General features: G+C 38.6%; 1 protein-coding gene and 1 long non-coding RNA gene across 3 annotated transcripts; both read left to right on the top strand.

Annotated features, from left to right (window-relative positions):
• The first annotated feature begins 1,111 nt into the window (after nucleotides 1-1,111).
• MSMO1 (methylsterol monooxygenase 1) lies at nucleotides 1,112-24,589 on the top strand. 2 transcript variants are annotated; one of them, XM_082463654.1, is made up of 6 exons: nucleotides 1,112-1,213; nucleotides 6,692-6,977; nucleotides 12,300-12,448; nucleotides 13,392-13,518; nucleotides 15,166-15,320; nucleotides 23,619-24,589. In XM_082463654.1, exons 2-6 carry the CDS (start codon nucleotides 6,723-6,725, stop codon nucleotides 23,812-23,814), a joined length of 882 nt encoding a protein of 293 aa, XP_082319780.1. In that variant the 5' UTR covers nucleotides 1,112-1,213; nucleotides 6,692-6,722; the 3' UTR covers nucleotides 23,815-24,589. The 2 variants fall into 2 exon arrangements, with proteins under 2 accessions (XP_082319780.1, XP_082319781.1); XM_082463655.1 differs by lacking the exon at nucleotides 6,692-6,977 and having other exon boundaries at nucleotides 1,185-1,213.
• On the top strand, nucleotides 15,327-23,375 carry LOC309661747. The gene is made up of 2 exons (XR_014264246.1): nucleotides 15,327-22,081; nucleotides 22,485-23,375. It is a non-coding gene; the product is annotated as an uncharacterized lncRNA (long non-coding RNA).
• Nucleotides 24,590-25,682: the final 1,093 nt, after the last annotated feature.

The following is a 25,682-nucleotide window of genomic DNA, read 5'->3' as shown; positions in this document are numbered from 1 at the left end:
TCAGCCAGTCACTGGACTCAGGCTGCCCCCTGGAAAGGGACTCGTGCCATGGGACAGTGGCTCTTTTTGCCAACATTCAGTAGCTGAAGACCTGCTTTAGTCCTGAAGGGGGGACCTAGGTGGTGCAGCACAACATCCACCCCAGGACACCATAGGCCTCCTAAAGACAAGGCTCTGAACACCCAAGGGACAGATCCCGTTTCTTTTCATTTGATGTGATTTTTCTGTCATGATACTTTACAAAGAACGTGGGTGTCAAACACATGGGACAGTTATCTGAATCGGTAGAGGTCACTGGACCTAACAAGAGACATATTCCTCAAGAAGGGGCTTCCTGAAGCAGATGGTACCTGACCCCTTATTTCAGGCAGGAGAGCCAGTCCGATCACAGCCATGAAAAGCGACATTATCCCGTTTGTACAAAGTCCTGCATATAAAGTGCCTTCAACTAGACCGCGTGTTGCCCTTGTGCAAGTTTTAAAAGGCTCTCTTAAGCGAAAGCTTAAATTCGTGGATGACCCCCATCCGTGCACACTCCTGCACCCCCGCAGGGGCGGAGGCGACCAAGCCGGGCTGCAAGTGTGAGCCCCGTGCGGGTCCGCGGCGGCGGTCTCCCCGCGTGCCGAGCCAACTGCCGCGTCCAGTCTCTCCTAAACCTCCCGGACCCTCGGCTTCCCGTCCGCATACAGGAATGGCGCTGCATTTGAAGTTCCCCATCTCCTACGTAAACGTGGGAGTTATCAAGGGGCGCTGGGGCTGGGGAGGAGAAAGAGGTGGTCTAAACTCGAGGCGCACCAGCGAAAGCAGCGACCTGTGAACCCAGCGCCGCGAAAACACTTCACAGCCAGCGGAATCACTGCCTCCCCGACCGCGCAGGCGCCTGGGAGCGTGAGCGAGGTTGATGCGCGACCCCTCACTGCCTCACCTCCGCCCCACCTACCTGGCTGTGCGCTCCCGCCCCCAGGCGCCGCGGCGCCTCTACTGGCCTGACGCCCAGCTCTCACGATCCTCACTCCATCCTCGCAGCCAATGGCCGCGCCGCCAGTGCTCCGTTCGCGCGAGTCACACGATGCCGGCAGCTGCGCAGACCAATCACAGCGCCCGGAAGGCGGGGCGGGGGCCCTCGCAAGCCAATAACGGCGGGAGGAACCGCCCGAGCGGCTGAGCCTAGCGAAGCTCGGGAGGAGACGGCAGCAGATACAGCGGTGTGCAGGTGAGGGCCCGGGTTGGAAGAGGGTACGGCCGGTGCCCGCGGATGGAGGCCGGGATGGAGGGCGTGGCGGCGGGTACGGGTGGAAAAGGGTGAAATCCCTCAGTCAGTGTCGGTGCCCGCGGATGGAGGCCAGGATGGAGGGCGTGGCGGCGGGTACGGGTGGAAAAGGGTGAACTCCCTCCGTCAGTGTCGGTGCCCGCAGATGGAGGCCAGGATGGAGGGCGTGGCGGCGGGTACGGGTGGAAAAGGGTGAACTCCCTCCGTCAGTGTCGGTGCCCGCGGATGGAGGCCAGGATGGAGGGCGTGGCGGCGGGTACGGGTGGAAAAGGGTGAAATCCCTCAGTCAGTGTCGGAACCGGGCACGGCCCTCAGCCGTCCGGGACAGTGGTCACAGCCCACGGTGCCAGTGTGACCAGAGTTGTACAAAAGGAGGGGGCAAGATCTGTTTGTGTGCGCGGCGGGGCGTGCGGCTGGGAAGAGCGTACGAGAAGGGTACTGAAGGATGAATGGGAGTTGGGCAGAGGACGTACCGGCAAGGGACGCTGTTTCGTGGGCAGAGAGGCCCAAGCGGAGGACGGTCAGAGGCCTTCTTGTAGGAATACCGAGGGTGGGGGCGAGAAGGTGAGAGAGGAGGAGAGCAGAGGCCTAGGTCTTTATCTGTGGGGAGGCGCTCCCTGGAACTCTAAGGGTCTGGAGAAGGGGTGAACCCTGTCTGCTGTTCTGGAGGGAGGGTTTAGAAAGGCACGCTTGGAGGCGCGATCCGGGCACGGCGAAGGGCAGACACTGCTGGCAGCACTCCGACAGCTAAACTTGAAGGTTTCTAAGGGAATCCACAAACGACTACATTTCTTTTGTCTGAGCCTGTAGCAGGCCTCCAGTCAATCCAGTTGTGCAAGGATGAAAAAAGGAAAAGAAAATCCACTCTTTATTTCCCTTCCCCTTTCCTCTTGAATTCCTATTTTTTGCTTCAGTTGTCACAGTGTGTCCATTTCCCTCCCTTGAGTCTGGAGAGTAAACTCCTGAATGTTAATTAAAGCAGTTATCTCTCAATTGGGTAAGTGTGTGAAGACTTAACCCGGGCAACAGAATAGAGGTCTGGAACATTCTGTCCCAGATGTCTAAGTAGGTGGTGGCACCAGTTCACTGCGTGGTACAGGAGGTAGGGAGTGTGTGGGTAGTGCTGCAAGGGGCAGTGGCGGAACATGTTGGACATGTTTACTTTGACGTGCCTCTGAACTGTCTAAGTTGGAGATGGCCAGTAGATTTTTGGATAATCAGAACCTGGGGTTTAGGAGGGAGGCCTAGAGAGAGAGAGAGAGAGATTGTGGATATCAGCATATTCTTAAAACAGGAACAGATAAGCTCACTCCAGGTAATGTAGAATAGTTGGAAGGAGTAAAGAAAGCATCTCTGGGAAACTATTCAACCTCAATTCTTGAGCCTTCCTTTCTCAAAAGCTGTACCACAGACATAACTAAATCAGAAAGTGCTGTATCCTTTCTCATCTCCTGGTTGAGTCTTTGGAACTGATGTTTCCTCTGTTCAAAACTATCCCCCCCCAACCCCATCCCACCCGACTTCACTCTCTTTTAATCTAGTCACCTCCCCTCCATGCTCCAGACTTGAGTTTAGATGCCTCTTTCTCTAGGATGCCTCTTTCCCTGGGCCTCTCTGTTCTATATTTCCAGCCCTTTATTGTTCTTGTCACAGATTTTGACAGTTTGGTTACTTCTTTGTATTCCTCACTAGATTTTATGTTTTGAAGTTAGGGGTGAGGGCAGCAGGGAGCACAGTGGCTGCACATAGTACCACACATTAAATCAGAGTGAATACATATGAATCCCAAGAACCAAGAAAGGCGGGCATTTCAAAGTGAAAAGTATCAAATCTTCCAGATTGGCCAGATAAAATAAAGTCAAAAAAATGTTGGATCTGGAAGCTAGGAGACTTACTGATTTTACTTAGAGTAAATTCAGTGCATTGATTAGAATAGGAAACAGATTGTAATTGCTGGAGAATGGATGGGAAATGTGAAAATGAAGGCAGCCTATATGGAATACTCTTTCAAGGGGCTTGGGTAAACTGTGGGAATTATTCCCCTCTTACTATAATATTTATGTACTTTATTATTTCGGATCACAGTATAGCATAACGAATGCGAGCACAGGCTCCCCCACGTAGCATTTTTGTAATTTGGGAAAGTTACTTAATCTTTCTAAACCTCAGTTTTTCATTTGTAAAATGGGGATAATAAAAGTGCCTGCCTTGAAGGTGTGGTAAGGATTAAAGTCTTTAATATAGAGAGAGCATGTAACACTCTTAGAACAGTTAGTGGCCTATAGAAAGTCCTCAATAATTGTTAGCTTCTTGTAGCTACCATGTGTCAGGTCCTATGTTAAGTACTTCATGTGCATTATTTCTTGGACTCATGAGAAGAACTATATTGTTATTCCTTACTTTTTCAGCTTTTTTGAGGTACAGTTGACAAATAAAATTGCAAGATATTTCAAGTGTATGTTGTGGTGATTTGATATACATGTACATCATGAAAAGATTCCCATCATCTAGTTACTATTGTTATTCTTTACATTCTGCAGATAATAAAACTGAGGCTTAGACAAGTGACTTAACTTGCTCAAGGTCACACAGCTAGTAACTGGTGTTGGTTTAGCATCATCAGATTTGGTAACAACCTCATGAAAAATGAGGATTGGAACAACTTTTATTTTGTAATTTAGAATATTGAAGACATTTTGGTATGGATGGGGACCTAGACTGCAAGTACAGTGGGCCCTTGAACAACTCGGGGATTGGGGCGCCAAACCCCTGGGCTGTTGAAAATCCACACATAACTTTTGACTCCTCCAGAACTGAACTACTGATAGCCTACTGTTGACCAAAGCCTTACCAATAACATAAACAGCTGAGAAGAGAAAACGTTAAAAAATTAGGAAGAGAAAATACATTTACAGTACTGTGCTGTATTTATTGATACCGTAAGTTTATGTCTTGTTACAAGATGAATGGTCTGTCAGTACCTACATCAACATTGTCTCATATGATACAAAACACTGTGGATGTTATGAATATTACTAACACCAGATATCAAAAATGGAAAGAAAATGTGAAAAAGAAATTCATATATATATATATTTACATGTATAAGGATTCACGCATTGATAATGAAGAAGCAGCAATATGATTGCTTTGTGGTCACCTCATGTAGTCGATACTATTGCTTTACAGTAGCTCAGCCTATACACTAATAAATGAATCATTATAAAGTTTTATAGCATAGTATTAGTCATATTCGTAATACAGTATTGGAAACATTGTTACTTTTTTAAAAAACCACTTCACTGATAATAGGCTGGTTTGCAGTAACACATTAATTTTATATTAAATATCACTCACTTTATGCCTATGTAAGAATACTATTTACATATATTTTATGCATTCACGACATACCTAACTTTTTCTTAATTTTTTTTGATATTTCTAGGCTATGTGGTTCATCTGTGAATTTTTTCAAATTGTTGCAAATCTCCCCAAATTTTTCCAATATATTTATTTAAAAAAATCTGAGTCTAAGTGGACCTGCACAGTTCAAACCTATGTTATTGAAGGGTCAGCTGTAGTTGAGTGAGTTGTGTGTGTGAGAATTAACCAGTCAGAGGCTGCATGTTGATCTCTCCCTTAAGACAGAAGTTGGTTGGTCCAAAGAAAAAGAGAAAGGGAACAGTGGCTTGGGGGAGAGGTGATAGAGGTTAGGAAAACTTTTCTCAAGAAAGGAAGACTTGAGTATGTTTTTAAACTTGACGGGATGAACTCAGTGAAGAGGGAAAGATGAGAAAGAGTAAGTGATGGACAAGTTCTTGATGAGGTAGGATAAGAACACAAGACCAGATAGTCTTAGAGGAGAGGGTGAGTGAGCACAGGCTGTGGCACAATAGTCCCCGTGCTGTAAGTCACTTGAGAATGAGTAGGACAGAGGAATAAGGATGCAAAGTGAATTCAGAGTCCTGAGGAAGCTGGCTAAGCTTCCCCGATCCTCTATGATTAGAGGTCTATGGGGGGAGGGGGCATTTTAAATACTATTAAGAGTTTCCTAGGCTTAATATATTTGTTTTTAGAGTGGCCCATCATAATTCATAAATTAGGGACATCAGTAAACATTTTTAGGAAAGTGACATTCTTCATAAGTTTCTATATTTTTTGATTTGGTGACCTATTAAGCTTATTTATTAAATAAGTAAAACATGCTCATGAAAAAAATTAAAATTGTAAGAAGGTATAAAATGGAAAGTAAAATCTTTCTCCTCTTCATAACCCCCCCAACCGTGTATACATAGGCATTTTCTGTACAGTTTCTATGTGTGTGTGTCTCTCATATATACGTATGCATGAAAGTGCATAAAGTATATAACCTTTTCACAAAAACATAAGTGGGGTTCTTGCTCTACATTCCACAACTTGCTGTTTCACAATACTGTATCTTAGGCATCTTTCTATGTAGAACATGTAGATCTTCCTCCTTTTCTGTGGCTGTGTGTCTTTGGAAGGACCTGATAGAATTTATTTAATTCATTTCTTGTTGACGGACTTAACATTTTGTTTTACTTTTTTCTCTTTCTTTTTGCTATTATGAGCAATGCTTCTTTCAGTCTTAGTGTGCTCATCTTGGTACACTTGAGTGAGAAAATTGCTGGGTCAAAAGGTGTATTCATTTTGAGTTGTAATAAATACTGTGAATTTTATAGACTAATCATCCCATCAACAATGTACAATGGTGCCTGTTTCCCCAAATTGTTACTGGGTACTGGGCATTATGAAACTTAAAAGATTTTGTTTTAGGCTGCATTTCCTATTTGAGTCAAATTGAACTGCTTATTTGCTTAGTAAGCATTTGTATTTATTTTTCTGTGAACCTTCCGTGAATGGTCTTTGTCATTTTTCTGTTGGGTTTTTAGGCTTTTTCTAAAGCACTCATTGTAGCCCTTTGTCATAATTTTTGGAAATATTTTTCCCAGTTTGTCATTTGATCTTTGACTTTATTTATGATTGTCTTTTTATTCCCCATTATAAGTATTTAATTTTTATGCAGTCATGTTTGGCAGACTTTTTCTTTATAGATTCTTTTAGTTTTAAGTGACCCAACTATTGCTCATTGAAATTACAAGTTTTTCCTGGAGACCACACTGAAAAGTCTCTAAAGATGGCTTGAAATTTCTTATCCACTATAGTTCTTTAGATTCTGCTCCTGAAAGTTAACATGTGACTTTTAAATCATACACCACAAATGGAGGTGGTGATGACATCCTGTAGACTGGGGTTTTTAATCATGTTTAGGACCTGAGAGATTGGCACTCCTCTAGTAATTTAAAAATTAATCAGAAGCATTTTTAAAACTTTTCTTAGAATTTCATTGTTTAGCTTGCTTATTTATTTATTTACTTATTTATTTACTTATTTTTGCAGAATTATAAGGCTGTCTGCAGAGATTTGCAAAATGGCAACAAATGAAAGTATCAGCATCTTTAGTTCAGCATCCTTGGCTGTGGAATATGTAGATTCACTTTTACCTGAGAATCCTCTGCAGGAACCATTTAAAAATGCTTGGAACTATATGTTGAATAATTATACAAAGTTCCAGATTGCAACATGGGGATCCCTCATAGTTCATGAGGTCCTTTATTTCTTGTTCTGTTTACCTGGATTCTTGTTTCAATTTATACCTTACATGAAAAAGTACAAAATTCAAAAGGTGAGTATGATGGACTTGCAATGGAGTATTGTCATTAGTCTTGTTGAATATTTTTAAGGTAAATATAACTTTATAACTCAAAATAGACTCTAGATCAGGGCTGTCCAATAGACATATAATGAAGCCACATGTGTAATTTTCTAGTAGAATACATTAAAAAGTAAAAAGAAACAGGGAAAATAATGTTAGCAATATATTTTATTTAATCCAATAAATCTCAACTGTTGCATTTCAGTAAGTAATCAAAATTTAAAAGTTTTAATGGGATAGATATGTTATGTTCTTATTCTTATAATAAGTCTTTGAAATCCAGTGTATATTTTACACTAATTTCAGCCCATCTCAGTTAAGACTAGCTATATTTAAAATGTTCAATAGCCACATTTCTAGTTGCTACCATATTGGACAGCACAACCCTAGAGCATTTACTGTTAAGGTTTCAAGAATAATTTGTTAAATTGTGCCTTAAGTAGATGTGATGTTTATCTAATTTGGGTTTATAAGTTTTAATTAAAAAATATTTTTTACTGAGATATAGTTGATATGCAGTATATTAGTTTCAGATGTACAACATTGTGATTCAAAATTTTTATACATTCTACTCCATTTAAAGTTCTTATAAAATATTGACTATATTCCCTATGCTATACAATATATCCTTGTTACTTATCTATTTTATACATAGTAGCTTGTACCTCTTAATCCCCTACCTCTATCTCACTCCTTCCCCCTTTCCTCTCCCTGCTGGTAACCACTAATTTGTTCTCTATATCTGTGAGTCTATTTTGTTATATTTGTTCATTTATTTTGGGTTTTTTTTCCCCACATGTAAGTGATAACATACATATTTGTCTTTCTCTGACTTATTTCACTTTGCATAATACCTTGCAGATCCATCCATGTTGTTGCATACAGCAAAAGTTCCTTCTTTTTTATGGCCGAGTAGTATTCCATTGTGTATATATGCCACATCTTCTTCATCCATTCATCTGTTAATGGACACTTATGTTGCTTCCATATATTGGCCATTGTAAAGAATGCTGCTATGAACGTTGTGGGTGTTTTCAAATTAGTGTTTTTATTTTTTTCAGATATATACCCATGAGTGGAATTGCCAGATTATATGGTAGTTCTATTTTTAGTGTTTTGAGGAACCTCCATACTGTTTTCCACAGTGGTTGCACCAATTTAGATTTGCACCAACTGTGTACTAAGTTTCCCTTTTCTTCACAACCTTGCCAGCATTTGTTATTTGTAGTCTTTTTGATTATAACCATTCTGACAGGTGTGAGGTGAAATCTCATTGTGGTTTTGATTTACATTTCCTTGATGATTAGTGGTGTTGAGCATCTTTTCATATGCCTTTTGGCCATCTGTATGTCTTCTTTGGAAAAATGTCTGTTCAGGTATTATGCCCATTTTTTAATCAGTTTTTTTTTTTGATGTTGAATTGTATGAGCTGTTTGTATATTTTGGATATTAACCCCTAATCAGTTGTATCATTTGCAAATATTTTCTCCCATTCAGCAGATTGTCTGTTTTGTCAAAGGTTTCCTTTGCTGTCCAGAAAAGCTTTTAAGTTTAATGAGGTCCCATTTGTTTATTTTTGCTTTTGTTTCCTTTGCTTTAGGAGGCAGATCCAAAAAAATATTATTACAATTTAATAACTGTAGAGGCAGAGTATTCTGCCTATGTTTTCTTCTAGGAGTTTTATGGTGGTTCCATACAAATTTTAAAATTATTTGTCCTAGTTCTGTGAAAAATGCCACTGGTGTTTTGATAGGGATTGCATTGAATCTGTAGATTGCCTTGGGTAGTGTGGTCATTTTAACAATATTGATTCTTCCAATCCGTGAACACTATATCTTTACATCTATTTGTGTCGTTTTCAGTGTCTTTGATCAATGTCTTACAGTTTTCTGTTCTGTGTATTAATTTGGTATCCAGCAACTTTACCAGATTCATTGATGAGCTCCAGTAGTTTTCTGGTGGCATCTTTAGGATTTTCTATGTATAGTATAGTATCATGTCATCTGCAAACAGTAGCAGTTTTACTTCTTCCTTTCCAATTTGGATTCCTTTTATTTCTTTTTCTTGTCTGATTGCTGTGGCTAGGACTTCCAATACTATGTTGAATAAAAGTGCAAAAGTGGTCATCTTTGTCTTGTTCCTACCTTAGAGGAAATGTTTTCAGCTTTTCACCATTGAGTATGTTGTTGGCTGTGGGCTTATCATCTGTGGCCTTTATTATGTTGAGATATGTTCCTTCTGTACCCACTTTATGGAGAGGTTTATCATACATAAATTATAATTTTTGAATTAGCTGGAAGGGAAGGTTATGGGGATTCATGAGTATTATTTTGCAGTTCACTCCAGCCCACGATGTCTCAACTCTTAAATGTATGTTAATATGCTAAGACTTTGATCAAGACTGTAAAGGTTTTGTTTTTACCCTAAATATATCATGGTAATTCTGCAGCATTCATGTCATCCCCCCAAAAATGATGATGCTCCTAGCTTCTAGGTATTCACTTCAGTGTACTAAATGTTTCTTGAGAGCTTGCCGTGCATGACAAAGTGTTGAGATATGCGCAGTGCCTCTTCTCAGTTTTAAACATAGGGAAAATAGTGAACTCTAGTAATGTGTAGACTAATGAGTTTGACACAGTTCCCAGGAAGGAATCTGCACCAGCTTGTTAGAGAAAGAAATGATTTATTGACACTTGGTAAACCCACGATAGTTTCTAATGCTTACTGTTAACTTTTCTCAAAAAGTCATGCCAAACTCAAACTCAAGGGCACATAGTCTTGGTGGAAAGCAGGCATCTTGGGAGTGTTCACCTAAGGAGACTGGTTTGTACTCATTGAGTCCATGTCGGGTGGCAGTCAGTGCACACATCCTCTCTGACCAGTCTCTTCTCTTTGTAGCCTCTCCCAGTGAGTCTCACTTTAAGCAAGTACTAACATTGATTCTCTCTGGGGATAGTGCAGAGGGTCAGCTGCCTGTGGACTCCAAGCCAAAGGAGGGAAGAACAAAGGGTAAAGGGAGAAGGAATTAAAAGGGCTGTGGCCTAAAGGAGAGTATCCTGTTACCGTAAATAAAGGGCACAACATTTCCAGAATACGTCTTATAAAAAGGCCTGCTTTGAAAGGCAGAATTGAGTTTGGATGTCTAAGTTCTCATGCATGTTTGGAATTCTGGCTCCCACGGGTCACCCGTTGGTTTATTTATGGGGCTGATTTGTTGTATGGCTGTCCAGGCCAAAGTATCCCTGTCTGTCTTCTGCCCTCTACAGTTGACTCACTGGTCAGAGGTGGTAACTTTTTCAGAGAGAGAAAGACCTGTTTCATTCAAGGTTTTATGAAAACTTTAGAATAAAATGTGGCAAAAGAAAGGACAAGAAGTAATCTAGTTTACAACTAGTTACTGATAAACAGAGATCGAAAGCCTTCAAGTCTGTACTTAGCATGTCTTCCTTGAGTTTCACAACCATTAAGGTCCCTGCTTTGAGATTTTTTGATACTAAAATTAGTTGTGAATATAATCAGTACAAGTTTTCACAATATCAGGGGGTTAAAAACAAGCCAAAAAATCAGTGTATACAGGTTTACACATTTTAAAGGCAGAGACCCTGAAACAGGGAGGGTACAGGAAAAAGTTGCTGGTGGAGCTAACACTGAAGACTCTGCTTTGAAACAGAATAGACAGCTAATGCACATGCTTGCTAGTGGGGAGAATATTCACAGGAATGAGAGAGTAATGAAGTAGACCTTGCAGGATTATTTTAAGTCTTACATCTTGATAATTCTCTAGGAATTTTCCTCAAGGATTTATACACTAAAAACATTCTTTCTGAAGTGTGGGCCTGGTAAACAGTAAAGCATATGATTTTTTTAGTTACAGTTGATTCATTTTTGTGTTAATTTCTGCAGCTACATCAGTATTAGAGTCTAGCCAGGATATCACAAGTCAGTTAAACATAGTTCTATGGGAAAAAGAGTGCCTTTGCCGGCCCAAGCCAGAATCTTCCATTTATTTTGTCCCCAATCACAGACTGGAAGTTTGGAGGAGCGGGGTCAGATCATGCTCAGAGTAGAAATAGACAATTATAAATTATCTCGCCTAATTCCCTCATTTTATTGTTGAGCAGACTGAGATGTGAGCTTCACAGAGGCCCTGAGGTTAGAGCCAGCTCTCCAGACTGATTACCAGTTGAATGCTGTTTCTTTTTTGTCAGGGAAGGTAACTCTCCCAAAGAAGTTCAAGAACAACACTGGAACCCTAGATTTTAGTTAGTCCAAGTTCTGCTAATAACTGTCTGTGTGATCCTGGGCAGGGAGGTTGACCTCCGGGCCTCTGCTTAGGTCAGTGGTTTCATCCTTGGGATATTATGGTTAAGTTAAAAAACTTGCATTGGTAGGTTTCTGAATATTTAGGTAAGGACATTTAAAACAAAGCAATAACTATTTATTATCACCATCTTTTTGTAAAACCAAAAGCACTTTTTAACTAAGTACACCCCTTTAAATTGAATATATTTTAGATATTTCTATATGGCTTGCTAAGCAAGTCGATAATCCTCATGAGGTTTTGTGAACGTTTCACTACATTAATCTCACTTCCTCATTTTGACTTTAATCTGTGAACTTCATGTGGGTAGTAGCTCTCCATTCTTTGGGAACCACTGGACGCATTTGTTTTCTAAGTTCTGCCAGCTCAGAGAGTTTCTAATTCTGTCAATGTTTAAGAACAAAAATGCACTTATTTCTGGGAATGAAAACCGCTGAATGGCTGGCAGTGTTGATTTACCTGTGTAATAAGGCTTCCAATGCTATGTGTGCAGCTGCCTCAGCAATTGGGAGAACCCAACTGTGATCTTAGCATAACACATTTCTTCCTCTCTGGCATTCCTGATAAAAGAAGTAAATGATCTGTGGGCAGCAAAGACAAGAGTTATTCATTCTGTAGTGCTCCTTTGGTTTGTAGAGATCATCGGGACCATTATGCCTGGGTTTGTCTATTGACAATTTCTTCACTTATTTAAAGTAGTGATAATATCGATAGTTGTCAAGGTTTTAGAAGCGGGTGTGTGTGTGTGTGTGTGTGTGTGTGTGTGTGTGTGTGTTGTGGTTCCTGGACCTTAGTTACTGTAACACAGCAATTATAATATAGAATTCACATAACATAGGATTAATTAAATAACATAAACTTAAGTCTCCATATAAACATTAGAGAAAACGCTAGGAGTTTACTTCTAGTTTTCAGGTGAAACTCCTGATAGCAGAGGCTAATACTAAATATTTTGATTTTTTTCTCCATAGGATAAACCAGAAACGTGGGAAAATCAATGGAAATGTTTTAAAGTACTTCTCTTTAATCACTTTTGTATCCAGCTTCCTTTGATTTGTGGAACCTATTATTTTACAGAGTATTTCAATATTCCTTATGATTGGGAAACAATGCCAAGATGGTATGTAGATGAAGATTTGCTTTTTATACTCAGTCATGGTTTATCATTCAATTAAAATATCCTTAATGTTATTTTCTTTCTTCATTTGGTTAATGTTTGTTTCTTCTAAACTTTGGAAACAGATAAAATGTAGAAAAGTAAACCGTAGCAGAAACTTAAAATGTTCCCATTTTTATATGTTTCTATATTTTAGTGTAATATTTTTATTGGAAGATGAGTTTCTTGCATCAGAAGTTTCCATAGCATCCTTTATATGATTGTATACAGGTACACATGCTTATGCCAAGAAAAAATTTATTGCATTTTAAGTCTAAAATGAAAGAAAAAAATGAGAGAATAGTTTGTGAAGTTTATAAAAATTGTGTCTATACAGACACAAATATATATTATCTGAGCATAAATATTTGTGTTCAAATAATATTTGTATTCAACTGTCTGTTCTGACTTAACCTGAACACAGATGTACAGTATATAGATATGTGCTTTTCCTATTACTGTATATTCAACATATAAAAGAATTTCTGTGTATGTGTTCATATGTATATAAAATATATTTTGCCCATTGCACTTAATGTGCTTCTCTTTGTCAGGAAAAAAACAATGATTTTACTATTATTAATCTTAATTCAAGTCCTTTATCAATGTTACTCTTTTCCTAGAAGTTTTGAGTTTTGTTTCTTAACTCTGATTTTATACCTGTGACTTTTTTTTAAGCGAATTAGAATTGGTATGGTGGTCAGATTCTTTAACCCTTCTTCAGGTGGTATCATATAGCTAGCTTGCATCTATATATATTGTTTTGAGAATTTTTTGATCAGTATAACCAGTTAGGTCAAGCTGGTATTTGGTTTTATGCAGTGTCTCCAGCAGTGATCCCAGGTAAAAGTCTAGATTGTTTAAGTAAAAGTTATTTAATCCTCATTGCAGTATTTTCATCTTAAAGGTACATGCTTTTGGCAAGATGCTTTGGCTGTGCAGTGATTGAGGATACCTGGCACTATTTCCTGCATAGGCTCTTACACCACAAAAGAATATATAAGCATATTCATAAAATTCATCATGAGTTTCAGGTATGTTAGAACTATATTTAATACATTTTTCCTACTAGAGGCAAAAATGTCATTTAAAAAAAAAATCTCCTGGACTTTTAAAAAAAATTGTCAGTGTTGTTTTTATTTCTTTTTCCTTTGGCATGATTGTTAAGAATATAATACACACACACCTAAACACAAAGGGAGTTCTACAGATTTTCTTTAATATCTTAATTTCATGGTAAATTGAGACCTGAAAGAAAAATGTTACGTGAAATCGTTCATTTTTGTCTTTGGGTCCAGAGCGCTATCCTCACACAGTTGGGTACCTGGCAGTTTGATAGAGGCCTCTAGTGCTGTTAAGGTCATTTAAGTGGGACCCCAAAACAACAAACCTTGAATCGTTAAATTCCTAAAACAATTTCCAAGTTAGTTTTAACACATTTCCACATCATTGCTAACTCCCTCCCACAAAACAGTGATTTTTATCAGAACTGCTTTGATGTTAGCTTTGTCAAATTTGTTATTTTGGTATGTTCTGCATTGATCCTAATTACATGATATGATAAACCAAACATCCCTTTCTTGGCAGAACAAATTCAGGTGCATAAACCAAAATTAGAATTCAAGTCAATTGTTTAATGCCTTTATCTCAAATCATCAAAGACAGCTATTAAAATAGATTGTTTTAAGGACATCCCTAGACTTTTAATGTTTGGTAAGAACAAAAAAACATTTTTATTGAGAATTACTGTTAATGTTTATATATGTATGGCTAGATATATAGTTGATCCTCAGTATCCATGGGTTCTGAATTCATGAATTCAACCAACCGAGGATTGAAAATATTTGGGAAAAAAATTCCAGAAAGTTCCGAAAGGCAAAACTTGAATTTGCCTCGAGTGGACAACTATTTACATAACGTTTAAATTGTATTTACAACAGTTACACAGCATTTACATTGTATTAGGTATTATAAATAATCTATAGATGATTTAAAGTATATGGGAGGATGTGCATAGGTTATATGCAAATATTGCACCATTTTTTATAAGGGACTTGAGCATCCTTGGAGTTTGGTATCCACGGGAGTCCTGGAACCAATCCCCCTGGGATACCTAGGGATGCCTGTACTATCTATCATAACATATAGAAGGGATATAATTTCATAAAATGATATACATAAATAAATTAGAATATATATATTAGTCAGGGTTCTCCAAAGAAACAAAATCAATAGGAGATACACACACACACAGAGATTTATTTTAAGGAACTGGCTCATGCACTTGTGGGGGCTGGTGAATCTGAAATCTGTAGGGCAGCTCACAGGTTGGAAACGCAGGTGAGAGTTGATGTTGCAGGCCTGGATCTCAATTCCTTAGGGCAGCAGGCTGGAAACCAGGCAGGGTTTCTGTATTGTAGTCTTGAGAATTCCTTCTTTCTTGGGAAGCCTCAGTCTTTGCTTTTAAGGCCTTCATCTGATTGGATGAAGCTCACCTGGGTTATGGAGGGTCCTCTTCTTTACTCATGGTCTACTGACTTAACTGTTAATCACATCTAAAAAAGACCTTCACACCAGCATCTAGACTGGTGTTTGACCAAGCAGCTGGGCACCATGGCCTAGGTAAGTTGACACATAAAATTAACCATCACAATATATTAAGCAATTCTTACTTATTTTAGGCTCCATTTGGAATGGAAGCTGAATATGCACATCCTCTGGAAACCTTAATTCTTGGAACTGGATTTTTCATTGGAATCATGCTTTTGTGTGATCATGTTATTCTTCTTTGGGCCTGGGTAACCATTCGTTTGATAGAAACTATTGATGTCCATAGGTAAGCTATGGTTTCTGTTCAGGTAAAAGTATCATAAAATATCCTTTTTTCATGGTCATAGATTATTTCTGTTTTTTTTTTTTAAATTGAAATGTAACTGACATGTAACATTGTGTTTTAGGTGTGCAACATAATGGTTTGATATATGTATGTATTGCAAAATGCTCACCACACTGTTCATCTCTACACAGAGTGACAAATTTGAGAACTCTTAAGATCTACTCTCTTAGCAACTTTCAGATTCACAGGATTGTAGATTTCAGCCTCCATGCTGTACATTACATGTCCAAGACTTATTCATCTTATAACTGGAAGTTCATGCCTTTTGACCACCTTCACCCATTTCATGCACCGTAATCATTGTCATAGGTTATCTTTTTTCCTAAGTAGAGTAATAAGAGAAGTTAACCTTGTTAATGTTGCTATTTTTAATAAACAGGAGAACATAATCATTGGATAAAAGTTCAAATAATAATTTTTGGTTTTTTTTACATTCCTATCTATGGCTGTTGTCGTTTTTATGGTGGGAGTATATTCATGTATCATTTGAGAAAATGAAATAAAATTTTGATGAGTGCTGCAGAACTGCCCTCCAAAAGGGCCCCTCTCTACACGCCCAGCAGGAACCTGTAAGAATGCTTTCCCTGCGCCCAACACCTTTTGCAACCTGGACATTACAGTCTAGTTAATCTTGGTCAGTTGGAGGGCAAAGAGCCTTCAGGGTTATGCACTGCATTCCCCAGGGGCTGGTGAGGCTGCATGGCTGTCTTTGTGCTGGGTTTTTTTTTTTTTCCCCATCTGCCGATTCATCCCACCACCACCCCCCACCCCGCCCGCTTGGTGTCTACGTTTGTTCTCTACATCTGTGTCTCTATTTCTGCCTTGCAGACCTGGTTCATCTGTACCATTTTTCTAGATTCCACATATATGCATTAATATACAATGTTTGTTTTTCTCTTTCTGACTTACTTCACTCTGTATGACAGTCTCTAAGTCCATCCACGTCTCGGCAAAGGACCCAATTGCATTCCTTTTTATGGCTGAGTAATATTCCATTGTATATATGTGCCACATCTTCTTTATCCATTCGTCTGTCGATGGGCATTTAGGTTGTTTCCATGACCTGGCTATTGTAAACAGTGCTGCAATGAACATTGGGGTGCATGTGTCTTTTTGAATTATGGTTTTCTCTGGGTATGTGCCCAGTAGTGGGATTGCTGGGTCATATGGTAGTTCTGTTTTTAGTTTCTTAAGGAACCTCCATACGGTTCTCCATAGTGGCTGTATCAGTTTACATTCCCACCAACAGTGCAAGAGGGTTCCCTTTTCTCCACACCCTCTCCAGCATTTGTTGTTTGTAGATTTTCTGATGATGCCCATTCTAACTGCTGTGAGGTGATACCTCATTGTAGTTTTTGGATTGGGTTGATTGTTTTTTTAAATATTGAGCTGCATGAGCTGTTTATATATTTTGGAGATTAATCCTTTGTCCATTGATTTGTTTGCAAATATTTTCTCCCATTCTGAGGGTTGTCTTTTCGTCTTGCTTATAGTTTCCTTTGCTGTGCAAAAGCTTTGAAGTTTCATTAGGCCCCATTTGTTTATTTTTGTTTTTATTTCCATTACTCTAGGAGGTGGATCAAAAAAGATCCACTGTGATTTATGTCAAAGAGTGTTCTTCCTATGTTTTCCTCTAAGAGTTTTATAGTGTCCTGTCTTAACGTTTAGGTCTTTAATCCATATTGAGTTTATTTTTGTGTATTGTTGTTGGGGAGTGTTCTAATTTCATTCTTTTACATGTAGTTGTCCAGTTTTCCCAGCACCACTTATTGAAGAGACTGTCTTTTCTCCATTGTATATCCTTGCCTCCTTTGTCATAGATTAGTTGACCATAGGTGCGTGGGTTTATCTCTGGGCTTTCTATCCTGTTCCATTGATCTATATCTCTGTTTTTGTGCCAGTACCATATTGTCTTGACTACTGTAGCTTTGTAGTATGGACTGAAGTCAGGGAGTCTGATTCCCCCAGATCTGTTTTCTCCCTTCAGGATGCTTTGGCAATTCGGGGTCTTTTGTGTCTCCATACAAATTTTAGGATTTTTTGTTCTAGTTCTATAAAAAACGCCATTGTTAATTTGATAGGGATTGCATTGAATCTGTAGATTGCTTTGGGTAGTATAGTCATTTTCACAATATTGATTCTTCTAATCCAAGAACATGGTATATCTCTCCATCTGTTTGTGTCATCATTGATTTCTTTCATCAGTGTCTTATGGTTTTCTGAGTACAGGTCTTTTACCTCCTTAGGTAGGTTTATTCCTACGTATTTTATTCTTTTTGGTGCAATGGTGAATGGGATTGTTTCCTTAATTTCTCTTTCTGATCTTTCGTTGTTAGTGTATAGGAATGTAAGAGATTTCTGTGCATTAATTTTGTATCCTGGGACTTTACCAAATTCATTCATTAGCTCTAGTAGTTTTCTGGTGACATCTTTAGGATTATCTGTGTATAGTATCATGTCATCTGCGAACAGAGACAGTTTTACTTCTCTTTTGCAATTTGTATTCCTTTTATTTCTTTTTCTTCTCTGATTGCCATAGCTAGGACTTCCAAAGCTATGTTGAATAATAGTGGTGAGAGTGGACATCCTTGTCTTGTTCCTGATCTTAGAGGAAATGCTTTCAGTTTTTCACCATTGAGAATGGTGTTTGCTGTGGGTTTGTCATATATGGCCTTTATTATGTTGAGGTAGGTTCCCTCTGTGCCCACTTTCTGGAGAGCTTTTATCATAAATGGATGTTGAATTTTTGTCAAAAGCTTTTTCTGCATCTCTTGAGATGATCATATGGTATTTATTCTTCAATTTGTTAATATGGTGTATCACATTGATTCATTTATGTATATTGAAGAATCCTTGCATCCCTGGGATGAATCCTTTTATCCCAGGATAAAAGGATTTTATCCTTTGATCTGTCCATTGCTGTAAATGAGGTGTTAAAGTCCCCCACTATTATCGCGTTACTGTCGATTTCCTCTTTTATAGCTGTTAACATTTGCCTTATGTATGATCCTTTTACTGTGTTGTTGGATTCTGTTTGCTATTATTTTGTTGAGGATTTTTGCATCTATATTCATCAGTGATATTGCTGTGTAATTTTCTTTTTTTGTAGTATCTTTGTCTGGTTTTGGTATCAGGGTGATGGTGGCCTCGTAGAGTGTGTTTGGGAGTGTTCCTTCCTCTGCAGTGTTTTGGAAGAGTTTGAGAAGGATGGGTGTTAGCTCTTCTCTAAATGTTTGGTAGAATTCACCTGTGAAGCCGTCTGGTCCTGGACTTTTGTTTGTTGGAAAATTTTTAATCACAGTTTCAATTTCATTACTTGTGATTAGCCTGTTCATATTTTCTATTTCTTCCAGGTTCATGCGTGGAAGGTTTTACCTTTCTAAGAATTTTTCCATTTCTTGCAGTTTGTCCATTTTATTGGCATAGAGTTGCTTGTCTCTTGTGATGCTTTGTACTTCTGCAGTGTCTCTTGTAACTTCTCCGTTTTCATTTCTACTCTTATTGATTTGAGTCCTCTCCCTCTTTTTCTTGATGAGTCTGGCTAAAGGTTTATCAATTTTGTTCATGTTCTCAAAGAACCAGCTTTTAGTTTTATTGATCTTTGCTATTGTTTTCTCTGTTTCTATTTCATTTATTTCTGCTCTGATCTTTATGATTTCTTTCCTTCTACTAACTGTGGGTTTTGTTTGTTCTTGTTTCTCTAGTTCCTTTAGGTGTAAGGTTAGATTGTTTGTTTGAGATTTTTCTTGTTTCTTGAGGTAGGATTGTATAGCTATAAACTTCCCTCTTAGAACAGCTTTTGCTGTATCCCATAGGTTTTGGGCCGTCGTATTTTTATTGTCATTTGTTTCTAGGTATTTTTTGATTTCCTCTTTGATTTCTTCAGTGTTCTCTTGGTTATTTAGTAACGTATTGTTTAGCCTCCATGTGTTTGTGTTTTTTACATTTTTTTTCCTTGTAATTGATTTCTAATCTCATAGCGTTGTCGTCAGAAAACATGCTTGATATGATTTCGGTTTTCTTAAATTTACCGAGGCTTGATTTGTGACCCAAGATGTGATCTATCCTGGAGAATGTTCCGTGTGCACTTGAAGAAAGTGTAATCTGCTCTTTTCAGGTGGAATGTCCTATAAATTTCATTTAAATCTATCTGGTCTATTGTGTCATTTAAAGCTTCTGTTTCCTTATTAATTTTCTGTCTGGATCATCTGTCCATTGATGTAAATGAGGTGTTAAAGTCCCCCACCATTATTGCGTTACTGTCGATTTCCTCTTTTATAGCTGTTAACATTTGCCTTATGTATTGAGGTGCTCCTATGTGGGATGCTTATATATTTATCATTGTTATATCTTCTTCTTGGATTGATCCCTTGATCATTACGTAGTGTCCTTTCTTGTCTCTTGTAACATTCTTTATTTTAAAGTCTACTTTATCTGATATGAGTATTGCTACTCCAGCTTTCTTATGATTTCCATTTGCATGGAATATCTTTTTCCATCCCCTCACTTTCAGTCTGTATGTGTCCCTAGGTCTGAAGGGGGTCTCTTGTAGACAGCATATATATGGGTCTTGTTTTTGTATCCATTCAGCAAGCTTGTGTCTTTTGGTTGGAGCATTTAATCCGTTCACATTTAAGGTAATTATCGATATTTATGTTCCTATTGCCATTTTCTTAATTGTTTGGGGGTTGTTTTTGTAGGTCCTTTTCTTCTCTTGTGTTTCCCACTTAGAGAAGTTCCTTTAGCGTTTCCTGTAGAGCTGGTTTGGTGGTGCTGAATTCTCTTAGCTTTTGCTTGTCTGTAAAGCTTTTGATTTCTCTGTTGAATCTGAACGAGATCCTTGCCGGGTAGAGTAACCTTGGATGTAGGTTCTTCCCCTTCATCACTTTAACTATATCGTACCCCACTCCCTTCTGGCTTATAGAGTTTCTGCAGAGAAATCAGCTGTTAACCTTATGGGGGTTCCCTTGTATGTTATTTGTAGTTTTTCCCTTGTTGCTTTTAATAATTTTTCTTTGTTTTTAATTTTTGTCAGTTTGATTACTATGTGTCTCGGTGTGTTTCTCCTTGGGTTTATCCTGCCTGGGACTCTCTGCGCTTCCTGGACTTAGGTGGCTCTTTCCTTTCCCATGTTAGGGAAGTTTTCGACTGTAGTCTCTTCAGATATCTTCTTGGGTCCTTTCTCTCTCTCTTCTCCTTCTGGGACCCCTATAACTCAAATGTTGGTGCATTTAAGATTGTCCCAGAGGTCTCTTAGGCTGTCCTCATTTCTTTTTGGTCTTTATTCTGTTTTGTGGCAGTGAATTCCACCATTCTATCTTCCAGGTCACTTATCCATTCTTCTGCCTCAGTTATTCTGCTGTTGATTCCTTCTAGTGTAGTTTTCATTTCAGTTATTGTAGTATTTATCTCTGTTTGTTCTTTTATTCTTCGAGGTCTCTGTTAAACATTTCTTGCATCTTCTCAATCTTTGCCTCCATTCTTTTTCTGAGGTCCTGGATCATCTTCACTATCATTATTCTGAATTCTTTTTCTGGAAGGTTGCCTATCGCCACTTCATTTAGTTGTTTTTCTGGGGTTTTATCTTGTTGCCTTCATCTGGTACATAGTCCTCTGCCTTTTCATTTTGTCTGTCTTTCTGTGAATGTGGTTTTCGTCCCACAGGCTGCAGGATAGTAGTTCTTCTTGCTTCTGCTGTCTGCCCTCTGGTGGATGAGGCTATCTAAGAGGCTTGTGCAAGATTCCTGATGGGAGGGACTGGTGGTGGGTAGAGGTGGGTGTTGCTCTCGTGGGCAGAGCTCACTAAAACTTTAATCCATTTGTCTGATGATGGGTGGGGCTGAGTTCCCTGCCTGTTGGTTGTTTGGCCTGAGGCAACACTGGAGCCTAGAGGCTCTTTGGTGTGGTTAATGGCGGACTCTGGGAGGGCTCACACCAAGGAGTACTTCCCAGAACTTCTGCTGTCCATGTCCCTGTCCCCGCAGTGAGCCACAGCCACCCCCCGCCTCTGCAGGAGACCCTTCAACATCAGCAGGTACAGCTAGTTCAGTCTCCTATGGGGTCAGTGCTCCTTCCCCCTGGGTCCTGATGCACACACTACTTTGTGTGTGTCTTCCAAGAGTGGAGTCTCTGTTTCCTACAGTTCAGTCGAAGTCCTACAATCAAATCTCACTAGCCTTCAAAGGTCTGAATCTGGGACTTCCTCCTCCCATCGCTGGACACCCAGGTTGGGAAGCCTGATGTGGGGCTCAGAACCTTCACTCCAGTGGGTGGACTTCTGTGGTATAATTGTTCTCCAGTTTGTGAGTCACCCACCCAGCGGTTATGGGTTCTGATTTTATTGTGATTGCGCCCCTCCTACCGTCTCATTGTGGCTTCTCCTTTGTCTTTGGATGTGGGGTATCTTTTTTGGTGAGTTCCAGTGTCTTCCTGTCAATGATTGTTCAGCAGTTAGTTGTGATTACAGTGCTCTTGCAAGAGGGAGTGAGCACACGTCCTTCTACTCCACCTGTCTTTGTGCTTGTTGACCAACAGTAATTTTTTCTTTGAATTACCAGTTTATATCATTTGCCAGTTTTTCTGTTAAGGCTATACATTTTATAACCTATTGGTTCATGTGTAAGCTTTGTTTGTTACATATGTTGTAAATATTTTCTCTCCATCTGTCATTTGAATTTTAACTTTTTTTTTTTTTTTGGTAAGTTCTTTTTTTTTTTTTTTTAATAAATTCATTTATTTAGCTAGTTATTTGGGCTGCGTTGGGTCTTCATTGCTGCACGTGGGCTTTCTCTAGTTGTGGTGAGGAGGGGCTACTCTTCGTTGTGGTGCACAGGCTTCTCATTGCTGTGGCTTCTCTTGTTGCAGAGCACAGGCTCTAGGTGCACAAACTTCAGTAGTTGTGGCAGATGGGCTTCAGTAGTTGTGGCCCGCGGGCTCTAGAGCACAGGCTCTGTAGTTGTGGCGCACGGGTTTAGGTGCTCCGCGGCATGTGGGATCTTCCTGGACCAGGGCTCGAACCCGTGTCCCCTGCAATGGCAGGCGGATTCTTAACCACTGAACCACCAGGGAAGTCCTGAATTTTAACTGTTGATGATTCTTTTGCAGTTCTGAAGTTTTAAATTTTTATGTACTAAAATCTCTCAGTTTTTTTTTTAATGGCTTTTGGATTTCATGCCTTGCAGAGTCTTCCTGAAACATTGTTCAAATGAAAATACTCTTGTTGTTTTCTTAAAAATTTGGTTAAATACTGTAATTCAGGAGCAGCAATTACTTTATCCTTCTGTAATGAACCTAAACCTAACTCTTACTTGAAAAAAATATTGAAACATCCACTGAATGGATTCACTGAATGAAAACATTTGTGTACTCCACTGCCCAGCACTGATGAAAACTGCTTGTGATATGTTCATATTTCACATGCTTCCTTTCTGTTGATTGGAAGGCATTTTTTGGTAAATTATTTCTATTAAATGCCTTTTCAAATTCCTAATATCCTAATTTTTCATCATTTAAAAATGATTATATATTTATTGCATTTTTATTTGGGAATTTTCATCTGTGCAAGCAGAATATGAAATTCTAGGAATTGTTTCTGAATCACTAAAGTAGCAAAATTAATGCTTCTAGTCTTAGGCAGAAAAGTGGTAAATGGTGTCTCCTTCAATCTTTCCTTCCATTGCTCTTTTCTCCTTCCTTCCCCCTTCAGACTCCTCAAGGGAGGGAAGGATTGGGGTGATTCAGACTGGTATAATTGTAGATATCAGATTTTAGACTTGTAGTTAGAAATAAAGGTGGGTACTCTAAAAGAAGTTGCAAAACAGTAATCCTCAGGTTTAACCTTTGTAATGCTTGGTACTAATTTCATATAACTTTTCCTAAAAAAAATATGTAGTATTATGGGTGTTACAAACTATGGTGAGAAAGTCCTCTAAAACAAGAAAAAAAAAAGGCATGAAAATCTATGTCTAAAGATTCATTACTATAACCCCTCTTTCATCCCCTGATGTATAATATTAATGTCTATTAATTGTTCAAGTTTTTCTTTAATTTCTTAAAGTGGTTTCTAGAATATGCACCATTTGCTGTGAGTTTTTGTCTTTTGTAAACATGTCAGGAATAAGTGACTTAGGTAAAGTGGAATGTTATTTGAATGGTTAACAAGCATATTACTATCAATGAAAATGTCGATTATTTAAGGTGTATTTACTTTCTTAATACTCTTTATCATTTTTATTTCAGTGGTTATGACATTCCTCTCAACCCTTTAAATCTTATTCCTTTCTATGCTGGTTCTCGGCATCATGATTTCCACCACATGAACTTCATTGGAAACTATGCTTCAACATTTACATGGTGGGATAGACTTTTTGGAACAGACTCTCAATTTACTGCCTACGTTGAGAAAATGAAGAAGGTTGAGAAAAAGACTGAATAAGCATCTCACATAAACCTTCCTGCAGATACACATTTCCTGAATTGAAGCTAGTAGCTAACATTGCTTCTGGGGAGTGGAAATAAACATGTGTCTTGGTTGCTAAGTGATAAAAAGAACATTAACACCTTTTAATTATCTTCCTAGTGGGAACTTTTCTATGTTTAACTACAGTTTTCCTGAGGAAGTTTTAAAGGCCATGTTGCTAACCTTACAAAAAGGATTGAAGTAATGGAAGGAATATTAATGTATGTCTTTTCCCCAAGTTGTACCATAGGCCTGAACCTGAAATTGGTCTTCAAACCTTTTAAATATATAGTGGCCATTTCAAGAACTCTTAGTAGTACTGAACTTTAAACACTATTTTGGAATTTGCTTAAAGATCAAATGCCATGGGTTGAACCACACCAATCTGTATAGTGTGAGTGAATGCTAACTCTGAAATAGCCAGCACTGGGAATTTCTACTCGTATCTGTAGCTGACCAGTTTGGGGTGATTCTCTTTCTTTGAGAAGTCCTTTTTGACTGCAATGTACTACTCTTATCTATAAACTAAGGCATTTCTGAATTGATGAAAGACTATTTTAGTCTAAAGGTTTTCAGGTTACTTGAATTTTTTAAACATTGAGCTTTATTTCTGCTATTTACCCTTTCTTTTTTGTATATCAAGTTTTCATTATACTTAAAGCTGTATCTTGAAACTTTGTGTACTGACTTGCTGTATTTGCACTTGGAGCTATTGAAATAAATGTGATTTTGTCTGGTTTCCAATTTTGAACATCATTTGTCACCTTTTATTCTTATCAGGAAAAGTACAGAAATCACTAAATTATTAAATTTTGTCATAAAAGGAATAGTTTTTATCTTTTTAAGTGCTTCATTTGCTAAACTTTTGGCAGTTTCAACATGTATTTATCAGGCTACCTATTGTGGGAAATTCTGTTGACCTAATAAAATGGAGGATATCGAAGCAGCTCTTTTCTCCACTTAGAAAATGTACGGATGGAAGAATGGAGCTAAACTTCTTAGGGCTGGTTTAATTTCAAGTATCTAGAGTCTAATTTAAATCAAAAGGTGATAATTCTAACTTTGTATGCGGTAGTACCAAATCGTAATTTTTTTAAAATATGGAGCCATCTTCTGGTAAGTTTCTTTTTGTTTGTTTGTTTTTACACTTATACAGTAAAGAGGTTCAAATAAGAGTTGAGAAAGTTACAGCTGAGACTTGCTAGACCATGTTTTCTAACTAGTACCTGGTTCTGTGGCCTTTTTCATTCTCCCTTTCCAACCCTTACTGCCGTGTGTGTGTGTGTGTGTGTGTGTGTGTGTGTGTGTGTCTATTTAATCAATCTCTTAAATCTCAAACAGCAATTTGGGGGCTGTACCTAAAACTGTGCTGTTTAGTTGTAAGGTATCTAAGGGAATTCTTTTATCGTCTGCTTTCATTCCCTAATACTGGAACACACAGGTGTCTGAACTAACAGTAGAAGGCAACTCCTTCCAGCACTTAGGGAGAGAGCGACACCTACTGTTGAAAATGGTGCTAAACATTTTTAAACAACTTGGTACATTCTAATTTTCTTTCATACTTAGTTACCTTTTACTGAGCACTGACAGTACACCCTGAATTGTGCATGGTCTCACTTACTGCTTTGACGTAGATGCCATCTTTTTTCCATTTATATTTGTGGGAATTGTCTGAGAGGTGAAGTTACCTCAGACCCACGGGGCCAGACTTTTGACTTCAGAAGCCATGGTTGTGGCCACTACGTTGACCATTCATGCACCGCAGATTTGCATCTTCTGAGAAAATCTCAGGGGATACTTCCCAAAATTACCCCCTCATTCTTATGCACAGTCTTTAAGAAGAC

Source organism: Balaenoptera physalus (assembly GCF_965194825.1).
Source record: "Balaenoptera physalus genome assembly, chromosome: 5".
NCBI classification, from domain to species: domain Eukaryota; kingdom Metazoa; phylum Chordata; class Mammalia; order Artiodactyla; family Balaenopteridae; genus Balaenoptera; species Balaenoptera physalus.
The sequence above is the reverse complement of the archived record's forward strand: the minus strand, read 5'-3'. Positions and strand labels throughout refer to the sequence as shown.